Source organism: Pseudonaja textilis, chromosome 5 (assembly GCF_049901715.1).
Source record: "Pseudonaja textilis isolate UNSWEBS1 chromosome 5, rPseTex1.2, whole genome shotgun sequence".
NCBI classification, from domain to species: domain Eukaryota; kingdom Metazoa; phylum Chordata; class Lepidosauria; order Squamata; family Elapidae; genus Pseudonaja; species Pseudonaja textilis.
Genome location: NC_141994.1, coordinates 46,980,253 through 46,992,764, shown reverse-complemented (window position 1 = coordinate 46,992,764; position 12,512 = coordinate 46,980,253). Strand labels below are relative to the sequence as shown.

The 12,512-nt window shown below is 43.3% G+C and overlaps 1 protein-coding gene across 2 annotated transcripts in view; it reads left to right on the top strand.

The window, feature by feature from the left end:
• CACNA1I (calcium voltage-gated channel subunit alpha1 I) overlaps positions 1-12,512 on the top strand; it is a 181,484-nt gene that overhangs the window by 144,215 nt on the left and 24,757 nt on the right. For both annotated transcript variants that reach the window (XM_087934780.1, XM_087934779.1), the window contains exons 25-27: positions 1,011-1,120; positions 2,194-2,327; positions 3,956-4,026. In XM_087934780.1, coding sequence (XP_087790906.1) covers positions 1,011-1,120; positions 2,194-2,327; positions 3,956-4,026 — 315 coding nt within the window. The remainder of the gene's footprint in view (positions 1-1,010; positions 1,121-2,193; positions 2,328-3,955; positions 4,027-12,512) is intronic.

Sequence of the window (12,512 nt, the reverse complement as noted above, 5' to 3'; positions counted from 1 at the left end):
ACCCATGTAAGACAATTCTTGCTATGAATAGCTCAGTGTTCAAAGATTTTGGCAGCCCTGGGATACTGCCAGGCTGCTGCTGTACCTGTTGCTGATTGTTCTCCATCCATGCTGGGGAAGATGAAAAGCAGAATTCCAAATTGTCTTTCCCAACTCACCGGGATTTAATTATGTACATGTAAAGATTAGCATTAACATGATTCCATGGCAGCAGTCTTTCCCTCCTGCAGTAACAACTGGAGAAACATTGGTGAGCCTGAACTCTTTCATGCTGTCATCTTAATTATGCTATTTCCAACAGTAGTGTATGCACATTAGGAATGGCATAATTAGGATGACAGTACTGATGAGTTCAGGTGCGTTGCTCACAGCTGTGTGCAGCATTATTGCTGTCACTGACATGGCATCTTTATATCTGGGCAGCTCAACCACCTGAAAATAAATCAGTGGCCCCTCAAGGGAAGGCAATCTGACTAGGACCTCCCAAATTCTGAAGGCACCTCTGGTTACTCATCTTCTAGAATCAGATCTAATGTTGATTTGTCTTTTCCTTATCCTCCTTTCAAGCATAAGGTAAGACACTATACAGGTAGTCCTTGACTTATGACCACAACTGAGCCCAAAATTTCTGTTGTTAAGTGAGCTTTTGCACCATTTTACAACTTTTCTTGCCACAGTTGTTAAGTGAATCACTGCACTTGGTATGTAAGTAATCCAGTTGTTAAGTAAATCTGGCTTCCCCATTGACTTTGCTTGTGAGGAGGTTGCAAAAGGTGATCACATGACCTTGGGTCATTACAACAATCGTAAGTGTGAACCAGTTGCCAAGCATCTGAATTTTGATCACAAAATTGTTGTAAAATCTGCTGCAAACTGAGAATTGAATTGGAATGTAACAAGATTTTTTTTTAAAAAAAGAGAATACACTTCCATATTTTCTTTGCCAGCTACAGAGCATATCAGTCCCAGAGCTTTATGTTAGTAATATTTCCTTTTCCTCTTATTCATAGTCCCTGGAGACTGCTCTTAAGTATTGCAACTACATGTTTACTACAGTCTTTGTTTTGGAAGCGGTTTTGAAGCTTGTGGCCTTTGGACTGAGACGCTTTTTTAAAGACAGGTGAGCTGGAATTAAGATAATACCCATTCTGGGGGAATCAGACGATCAGAAATGATGCATGCTGTACTTTGATTATTGCAACTATACATTATTATACTTTAAACTAAGGGACACATTCCCAATGTCTTGTAAAGAGTAATGGTGTTCCAAGATTTGAAAGTCCCACTAGCACCACTAAGTAGAAATTAGCAGACATTGTTTTAGTATTTCATGGAGATGAGATAACTGAGGAGATTTCCATAAACCATTCCTTTTCTTTTTATTCATATTCGGGATTCTGTAATCAAAATCAGTATTGCATCTTATTAAATAAGTGGTAGAAGAAAAATCAGTGTAACATTAAAAGGAAAGGGAAACATTGTGATCCATGTGATCACTGGGGGAAAAATTCTTCAAACCTGTAACTAAAATGTTTTTATAAAGCAATACTTTAAAATTAAACAAGGATAAATACTGCTCCATTCATTAGAATTCCTTATTGTTTCATTTAATTTGGTCCAACTTTTTGTCTTAATAAATGTTCACAAAGTTTATGTCCAGTCAAAATATTCAATTTTACAGTAGACTGATCAGTGGTCTAGTTCAGTATGAAACAGTGGTGGGATTCAAATTTTTTTACTATTGGTTCTATGGGCGTGGCTTGGTGGGCGTGGCAGGGGAAGAACACTGTAAAATCTCCAGCCAGAGGTGGTATTTGCTGGTTCTCCGAACTGCTTAAACTGCTACCGGTTCTCCAGAACTGGTCAGAACCTGCTGAATACCACCTCTCGTATGAAATATCACCATCTATCATTAAAAAACACACCCATAAAGATTAACTTCCTCAAAATATATTGAGCATCAAAATAAAGGATATCAATTAAACTGTTTAAAGACATTAAATTAAACTAATAAATAAAAATATGTATGTTTATTTTGATTTTTGAAATTGGCTTACTTGATTAATGCAATATTCTAAATAATCTGCTCATAACCTAGTTTAGTTTTTTTGTGGGGGGGCAGATAAAGAAATAGATGGATTCCATCTTTCATTGAGGCAGAAAAGGTGTCTTATTTTCTTCAATTTCTTAAAGGTGGAACCAGCTGGATCTAGCTATTGTTCTGCTCTCCGTCATGGGAATTACTCTGGAGGAAATTGAAATCAATGCTGCCCTTCCAATCAATCCCACCATCATTCGCATCATGAGAGTGCTTCGTATTGCCCGAGGTAAGAGGAGGAGCCAGAAAGAATAACCTGACTTATACCTATGTTTTGGGAAACAATCAATCCATCAGTAGTAGGATAGCACTGAGACCCTGATGTTTATGTCATTAGTTAGTATTTGCCTGGCTGGTTTGATCTGGCAGGGTTAGTGTACACGAGTTTCCATAAATTAAACAATACCATCTTTCGGGACCCCAGAATTTTGCCTTTTCTGTAACAGTACCTACCCTCTGAAATAAAGTTTCTCTGAACTCCAAAAAGCCTCCACCCCACTGGTATTTTAAAGGGCCCTGAACACATGGCTCTTTACCGAGACCTTTGATGAGGATCACTGACACCCATTTTCTTTTTTTTCCTGCTCATATTTGGGTTTTGTTTGGGTTTTGTCTGAAATCTTTCTTTTTTGTGTTTTGTTTTCTGTGTTGCTTTTAAATGTTTTTAACAATTTCTGTTATTTCCTGTATATAAAGAAAAATTGTGCAGACAGTCATCCTCCTTGTTTATGTAATGTGGCTAGATTCATACTTAATCTGATAAATGGAGTTGAATTGCTGAATAAATAATTCATTTTAGGCCTTAATACAATGACACTGTTCAACAATATAATGAGAAAATGTCTGAGTTACCATAACTAGATCAGAAAGCCCTTCGGCCACTTATGTCTTAGTCACCCCACTTGCCAATACTTTCTATTGGAATTGAAGACCACTTAGAAGTTTCTATTCATCCAGAATGCAGAGGTGCAGGCAGTGATGGACATACCTTGATATGCTTGTGTGACAATTCTGCTGTACAAGCTGTACTCGCTACCAGTCCGCTATAAAGCTTTACATGGCCTAGGGCTAGCTATTTGTGGAACTAGCCTTTTCCTAAGCCTTGGTCTAAAATGGCTGGATTTCCTTGTGAGTCCTGTTGTTGACTGGATTTCCTTGTGAGTCCTGTTGTTGACTGGATTTGCCATTGTGTGTTTTATCTGATTTTACTTTCTTTGTTACATTGTGAGCCAATCAAAGTTATTTGGAGTTGAATGACATCTAAATTGAATAAATTCATTTCTGTTCAACATCATTTTTATATTATTTATTTGTTTATCTATTAAGCAATAGTTTACATGAAGAGAGCGGGAGTTATTCAAAGAATAGTTTGTTTGTTTGTTTATTCAATTTCTATAGCCACCCATCTTGATCAATGAACCTGGGTGATTTACAATTTAAAAAATATACTGCAATAAAGAAACCGCAACATTTTAAAACAATAAAATAATAAGTATACATAGCAGATAAGACACTTAGCCGCTTAACAATACAGCCAGCAAATGGGGCCCTTGACACATTCTGCACCCATTTAGTTCCTTATCCATGACTCCCTATACAGAGTGAGAACAATTTCTAATTACTAACTAGCTACAATCTGAAGCAAAAAGGTAATTTTAGATTCAAATTCTTGGTAGCTCTAACATAATGGTGTACATTTCACATTGACCACAGATATTTATACATGTTCATGTCTACATTCAGTATAAGATATCCCAACTACAAAATTAATCTATGATCTGCTGCTCCAGAGAAAAAAACAAAGCAGTATTTGCTTCCCCAAAATAAGTTACCACTTGCCTTGCTTTCTTGTGATAGTTTTGAAGCTTTTGAAGATGGCAACTGGGATGAGAGCTTTATTGGATACAGTAGTGCAAGCACTGCCACAGGTAAGTAAAGCTGTATAAAGTGTATAAGTTGTAAAATTGAAGAATATAAAATACTTAGATCAGAAATTTCTAAGGCTAACCCTATCTGAGAGCAGAAGTGGAAAATAATTTTGTGTACTACATATTACTAAATGAACTGAGTTAATTTCTAGCTATTGGACTAATAAATGGATTAAAATAACCTCTAGTGCAACCGCTCACGCCCTCCCCACTTATACCACATCTGTAGTATATCCAACCTCTGCTGCATCTTTTGCACATCCCCATGCACCTCTACAACTGGCATCACACCTCACTCCCTCACACACCCTCCCCGATCTCTACCTCACCTGTCATGTACCCACTCACACCCTCCTTAGCTTCCATTGTGTCTGTTGTGCACCACCTCATTCCTACCCCCACCTAGTAGCAGCCACTTATCTGCCTGCTAGTGGCAACTTCCTTCTAGCTTCCCACTGACTTTAGTTAAGTAATCCAATCACAGTTTATAATCTCATCACTTAGTGACAGAAATTCCAGACCCAATTGCTGTCATAGGTCAAGGACTACCTTTCATAGCTTACAAAGCTCTGCCTTACTAAAGCAGAGGCCTTTAAATTAGAAACAGATACCTTAAAATCTTATGTAAGTAGAAATGCAGCTGATCCAGCATGGCCACCACTTACAAAATCACTACAGGAAGTCCTTGCTTGGAAGCTGCTTCATTTAACAATGGTTGAGTTATCATGGTAATAAAAAACTTTACGATCTATCACATTTTCTACCTCTAGCTTGTAAAGCAAAAGAAAATTTGAAGTAGGATCTGAAGCATTGTTGCAGTTTCACTTAGCAACCACTTAATTGAATTATCAAATTGCCAGTCTCAGTTGTCGCTAAACAAGGACTACTTGTATGGTGATTCAACAAAGCAAATTTGCATTAGTTCCAGTCTCTTTCATTCTACAGTTCAGGATAAGAAACTCTATTTAAGTAATTAGCACTTACTCCCTAGATTATTTGATCCATTTAGGCCCCATTGAACAGTGTTTTTACAACGTTAAGTAACTCTGCTGATATTTTCCTTATTCTGTTTCTCTTTTTTCTCTCTTGGGTTGGATGTTCTTTTCACTATGAGTCCATGAATTTTGTTCTCAAAGTAAATCCTGACAAAAAATAATAATAGCCTTTAGTTTTATGTCATATATTTAAAATTCTCAGAATTTTATTTATTTTGATGAGTGCATGCCAGGGAACAGGGGAAAGTTGCTGAGGACATCATTTTCTCCCCAGAAACTTTGCGAATGCTTTGCCAATCTACTACATGCATTTCAATCTATTCAGATAATGAAGATAGTTTAAATTCTCTACCAGATTAAACAAACTATTAATAGATATAATTCTTTATTGGCCAAGTATGATTGGACAAACAAGGAATCTGTCTTGGTACAAATGCTCTCAGTATACATAAAAGAAAAGATACATTCGTCAAGAGTCGAAAATATAACAATAATATAGTATAGCAATAATAGTCATAGGGTACAATAAGCAATCAAATCATACTAGGAAACAGTCAATATAAGTCATAAGGATACAAATGACAGAGTTACAGTCATACAGTCACAAGTGGGAGGGGATGGGTGATAAGGAGTGATGAAAAGTTAAACGGTAATAGTAGTGCAATAGTAGTGTACATAGTTGAACAGTGTTGAAGGAATTATTTGTTTAGCAGAGTGATGGCTTTTGGGAAAAAACTGTTCTTGTATCTAGTTGTTCTGGTGTGCAGTACTTAATATTCACTAATGCACTTAAGACTAACTGTATTTAAGAAAATCAATTTGCTATAGTGGAGATGGCACCAAGCTAGAAACTGGGAGACCATGAGGTCTAGTCCTGCCTTGGGCCATCAGTTTCTTTAGCCCTAAGAAAGAGACAATGGCAAACCAATGCCAAAATCCCTCCAAGAAAATTGCAGGAACTTTCCAGGCAATTGTGACAGTCAACACTAATTCAAAGGAACCAGAAAAATGCTGCATTTGCTTAAAAGGAGAAGACGAACCTTAAATTTAAGATGATCCTCTTAAAAGAAAGCACACACAAAAAAAGGTTATAAATGCAGACAAAAATTCTGAGCAACATTTGTTTGCTTCACTTTGTCAAACTAGAGTGCCATCTCCAGCTAAAATCAGTTTTGGAGATTCCTTTTCCTCATAAACAAGCACACTAGCATAGGTAATTGCTTAGGTAAGGAAAGAAAATAAAATAAAAAAGAAACCAGCCATTTTTAAAAGTTAAAATGATACATTTGCCAAATAAGCAACTGTTCTCAAGCAATGGTGACGTTTTATTTATTCTTGTCCCAAAGAAAAGAGTTTGTTAGCGAACTTGTCAGATAATGTTTCTCTGTGCATGAGAGAAAATCGAACTTTAGTCAACATAAAGCCCTTGTATGATCTTACTTCTTGTCTTCAATACATTGCCACACAGTTTATGCCTCTCTAGCTAGGTAGATTTGGGATGTGTTGGGACTTTCTCCTAAGGAGCAGAAATTCTAGGAATTGCACCAAATAGGTGAAACCTGGTCTAATACAGGGAACTAGGCTTGGCCTATGAGAATCTAAATGGTCTCAAAGTCACTCTTTTCTCATGATGAAAACAGGAACTGCCACACAATTTACAAGTGAGAGAATTGTGGTACAGTGTTCCCTATTTTTGAATTGTGAATGTTTAACAAAGAATTCTTTTTCATGGAGTAATCATCAAATTACTGCCTTTTTTAATACACAAGAAACAATAGTTAGGAGTAATTACCCACCATCATTTTAAAAATCATCTTTGAATGATTGATACCAAACTATAACAATAGCCATTCCCCAAATGTCTCTGTGAAGTACTCCATTGATATGTTGGCTACCTATGATCATACTGCTTATATCACATAATGTTTATTCCACTGTAATTGTTAAGTTTGGGTAATGAGAGGCTGAACCAGGGCATGGATGCAACAATACTTTATTAGAATAATAAAGGACTGAACGTGCTTGCCAAGCCTGGAACTGGCTCGCAGCGATCAGCAACTGGTTGGACCCCGCAGCCTGCTTTTATAGCTGGCTGCTGGGGAGAACCAACCAATGAGAGAGAGGGCAACCGCCCCCGCAGCGCGAGCGGACCTGAGGGGGAACTTCTTCAAGTTCCAGGGACATAATACCCCTTCCCCCCAGATGCGAACACGCATAGTCTTTGAGGTACGCTGGAGGCTTGTGCTGGCGCCCAGAACGGTGCAACTCTGGTGAATTGTCTGTCAGTTCAGAGTCTGCAATGGAGGGTTGGATCGGTAGGGAGTCACGAACGCGCCCCTCGGTCAGGGCTGTCTCGGGACTCGAAGGGTTGGTCTCTGGGGACGTGTTCCCATTGACTGGTTCGGACTGGTCGGCCATCTGGAGGTCGTGGTCCGTGTTCGGGTTCCCTGGCTCGGCTGCTGGTGTAAACAGGTCACCGGAGTTGGTGCTGATGTGGGGTTGATGCTGTGGACTCGTTCCGGCCTGTAACCCTGAGTCACCGCTAACGAGGGTGTCGTGGCGCTTCCGCAGCTGGTCCACGTGCCTTCTCCAGACTCGGCCGTCCTCCAGTCTGACTCGATACGACCTGGGTCCGGTGATGGCCACGATCTCGCCCGGGATCCACAGAGGGTCACCAGCGAAGTTCCTCGCAAACACGGGTTCCTGTAAGACAAAATGCCTAACCCCCGATGTGGAAGCGAGGGGAGAGTCAGGGCAGTAATGTGGGTGAAGCCTGTCCAATACAGTCTGCAGGCGTCTACCAATCAGGAGCTCAGCTGGGGACTTATTAGTGACTGTGCACGGAGTTGAGTGCTGGCTCATCAAGAAACGGGAGAGTTTGTGGTGCCAGTCTTCCTTACTGAACCTAGCTAGAGCCTCTTTAGTGGTCCTAACGGCTCTTTCTGCCAGCCCGTTACTGGCAGGATGAAAGGGAGCCGTGAAGATGTGGCGGATGCCCAGGTTGGCAGCGAAACGGCTGAACTCTGCCGATGCGAACTGGGGGCCATTGTCGGAAACTATAGAGTCTGGTAGCCCGTGTGTTACAAACAGGCGAGTCAATACCTTGGTAATCGCTTGCGTGGTGGTTGTGGATAGATGTGCCACGTCAATCCACTTAGAGTAAGAGTCCACGATCACCAGGAACATTTTGCCGTGCATCGGGCCTGCTAGGTCGATGTGAATCCTGGACCACGGTGCGCTGGCGCTTTCCCACTTAGTGGGGGTGGCAATTGGAGGGGATGGACGGGATTCCTGGCAGGGATGGCAGGAGCTTACCCATCTGCTGATGTCTTCATCGAGTCCCGGCCACCATACGTAGCTGCGTGCTAATGCCTTCATTCTGACGATGCCAGGGTGTCCTTCGTGCAACGCCTCCAGAACTCGGGTACGCAGTGAGGTCGGGATGACCACTCATGTGCCCCACAGCAAACAGCCCTGCAAACTGGATAATTCCTGTAGGCGGGTCTTGAAAGGCGTGAATTTCGCTTCAACATCACCGCCCGGCCACCCCCTCCTCACTCAGTCCAGTACCTGGGCGATTGTTTTGTCTGCCTTGGTTTTGGCAGCAATGTCAAGGGCAGTGATGGGAAGGTCCAATTGGGTGACCTCAAAGATAGCATGGACCGGTGCAGGATCCTCAGCTGGAGCAGGCAGGGGGCAGCGGCTGAGGGCGTCTGCGTGGGACAGTGTTTTACCTGGACGGTGTGTGAGTCTATACGAGTATGCCGCTAGAAAAAGAGTCCACCTTGTCATTCTAGGAGACAGGACTTGAGGGGTCTGTTTGTCACCAGCTAGTAGACCCAGGAGCGGCTTATGATCCGTGACCAGCTCGAAAAAAGTGGCCAAAAAGAAATTCATGGAATTTCTTCACAGCTGCGACAGCTGCTAAAGCTTCCTTATCGATTTGGCTATAATTGCGCTCTGTTGCAGAGAGCGTCCTGGAAAAAAAAGCGATGGGGGCTTCGGAGCCATTGGGGAGCCTGTGGCTTAACACTGCCCCAATTCCAAAAGGGGATGCGTCCGCTGCTAACACTAATGGAAGGTTGGGGTCAAACTGAATAAGGACCGCCTCCGATGTGATTAGTGATTTGACTGCGCGAAAGGCGGAGTCTTCCTTGTGTCCCCAATGCCAAGGCGATTTTTTATCCAAAAGTCTATGTAGGGGTTCCGCCACAGATGCTTTATGGGGCAGAAACGACGCGTAAAAATTCAATAGCCCCAGGAAGGCTTGCAGTTCCGCTTTGGAGGTTGGCGTGGGTGCCTCGTGAATTGCCTTAACCTTGGACTCCAGGGGGTGAATGCCTGAGGCGTCAATTTTATAACCCAAAAAGTCCACCTGTCTAGTGGCAATGGCACATTTTTCTTTTTTTAACTTGAGGCCATGCTGTCTGAACCTCTCTAACACTGCTCGAACTCTCTGGAAGAGTTGGGGTCTGTCCCTGGCCGAGACTAAGATGTCATCGAAGTAGGGTACTACACCAGGGAGGCCCTGCAAAATCCGCTCCATGAGGGATTGAAAAATGCCTGGGGCAACACTTACGCCAAATTGGAGACGCTTGCACCGGAAAGCACCCCTGTGGGTGACAATGGTCTGGAGTTCCGCTGTTTGGTTGTCAACAGGGAACGGTTGATACGCTTGAGACATGTCCAATTTGGCAAAAATGCTGCCAGGTTCAAAAGTGTGTAATAAATGCTGAATGACGGGCACTGGGTAAGCGCTAACTTGTAAAAATTTATTAATTGTGGTTTTGTAGTCCGAGCAAATTCTCAGGCTACCGTCTTTTTTGAGGGGTGTGACAATGGGCATCTCCCATTTGGCGAAATCTGTTGGCTCAATGACCCCTTGTTTTAATAATTTGTCCAGTTCCGCATCTAATTTAGGCCGAATAGCGAATGGAACTCTACGAGGTTTTAGCCTGATTGGGACTGCTTGGGGGTCGACTGAGAATGATATAGGGGTACCGTTATAACACCCCAGTTCATTGCTGAATACGTCTGAGTAGTCAGCGAATAAGGAGTCAGTGTCTGAGGTTGAGACAGCATGGACTCCTGTCAACCCTAGGCCGAGATGGGGAAACCAATCAAGCCCCAAGAGTGTGGGGAGGTTTCCGTTAACTACCACTAGAGGTAGGTGGCCTTTGAAAGTTTTAAAATTAACAGAAAACTTGCCTCTGCCGATTACAGGAATGTCCTTCCCCTGGTAGTCCTTCAGGCTAAACTGGCACTTCTGGAGCCGGCTCCTGGATAGACTGGGCTTAGTCTCTTGAGGGTGCTCCAAGAGATAATTGAGAGCGCTGACCCCGTGTCAACCTCCATGCGACAAGGTCTACCTTCTAACAAAATGGAGAGAGAGATTTTACTAATGGCATGGCAAGCGTGCTTAGCATGGTGGCGAGTGCGACAGTTCAATACTTGCCTTTGGGGTCCAGACTGTGAAAAGGAGGGGTGCCTTTGTGCCGAGCTGTGAGCAGCCTGGCAGACTCTAGCGATGTGCCCCTTTTTGTGGCAGATGTTGCACGTGGCTCCTTTGAATTTGCAGGTGGCCCTCAGGTGTGATCCACCACAGGATAGGCACAGGGTGATGTGCTTGGGTGGACTGACGCTTTCCTGCTTGGCTCCTACCTGCGGGTGTCTGGCGTGGGTGAGGCGGTGGATGTCGGCTGCGTCGCTGGGGTCCTCCTCTATGGCCACCTCTTCGGAGTGGACTGAAACTGCACCTTGCTTGGAAGCAGGACCTTGGATTTCGGTGGCTGAGTGTGCTGCCAGTTCTGCTGCCAGGGCTTCCTCGACGGCTTGTGCGAGGTTGAGGTCCTTCTTAGCAAGTAGGCGCCTTTGGAGGTGAAGGTCCTTGACTCCACAGACTAGCTGGTCGAGGAGCATGTCCTCCAGGTAGGTCCCAAACCCACAATGGAGAGCTGCGGTTCTGAGGGCAGCCATGTACTGGTTGATGGTCTCTTTGTCTGATTGCTTCCTCATTCGGAAAGTGAACCACCTGGCAATCTGTGAGGGCCTAGGAGAATAGTGGTTAGTGAGGATTTCTAACAGTTCTGTCCAGGGCACGTTTTTTAACTCACGTGGAGCCACGAGTGCCGTGGCAGTATCGAAGACGATGGCTCCACAGTAGATCAGGAAATATGACTTTTTCCTGTGCTCCCCTGTATCAGCCAACCCAATTGCGTCGATGTAATGGTTAAAACGATTCTTGTATGACTCCCACTTCTCCTCATCCGGCTTGAATGCTGGGAAAACTGGGTTGGAGTTCATGATGACAAAAAATCAGACTGGATAGTCTGTTGAAAAAAAAAAAATCTCTCTGGGGCAGCAGCAGGACGGTTTTTGTGCCTGTGGCAGGCAAGTGACTTCAGCTCTGGAGAGGCTTTTCACAGCTCTCTCTCTCTCTCTGGGTAACACGAGGTTAGGCTGCAACGGTCGTTGACAGCGTTTCGAAATTCGCGCCTGCATGGGCGTCAGTGACTTGTAATACAGCACCGCGCTGTATTTTTAGGGCGGAAATTCAAATGACAGCCGTTTGAATTTTGCGCCTAAAGAAACGAGCGGCTGCGGCTCGCAGCGCTTCACTTTCCCTGTAGCTTGGCTAACAAGCGGCTACAGACGCTTCTCACTTTCGTTGCTTGCTGACCGCTTTCTCTGGCTGCGGATCAGCGTTCGCTCTCGTTGCTTGCTGACCGCTCTCTCTGGCTGCGGATCAGCGTTTGCTCTTATCGCCTGCCGATCGTTCTCTCTGGCTATGTATCGGCGACTAGTGATTCAGCGGTTGCATTGTGCCTCTGGTAGCCATCCCGCCCTCGTCGCCAGTGTTAAGTTTGGGTAATGAGAGGCTGAACCAGGGCATGGATGCAACAATACTTTATTAGAATAATAAAGGACTGAACGTGCTTGCCAAGCCTGGAACTGGCTCGCAGCGATCAGCAACTGGTTGGACCCCGCAGCCTGCTTTTATAGCTGGCTGCTGGGGAGAACCAACCAATGAGAGAGAGGGCAACCGCCCCCGCAGCGCGAGCGGACCTGAGGGGGAACTTCTTCAAGTTCCAGGGACATAACAGTAATGTTAATCATTTCACATGGCAGATAATGTATATGTAGCCTAGATTCCCGTATTTAATGTGTTCTAGATTACAAGTCCCAAAATTTGCATTGGCCATGCTTGTTTAAATCTAAAGTTACTGTAACTGGGAGTTACAATTCCATTAATTTATGAGGGTATCAGATTGGAAAAGACTGTATGTCCCTTTTTTTCCAGGAAAATTTTTAAAAGTGATTTCAGTATTGTTAAGGGCTGTGAGAGTAGAAATGCATGATTGCTTTTTATTGTATGCTACCCAGAGTTGTAGAATTGGATGACCTTGCAAATTTCTAAAAGGAAGGGAAGTAATGTTCTGAGTAATGTATAAATTTGCATTTCATGTGATATTAGAAACAGCAATAGATTCT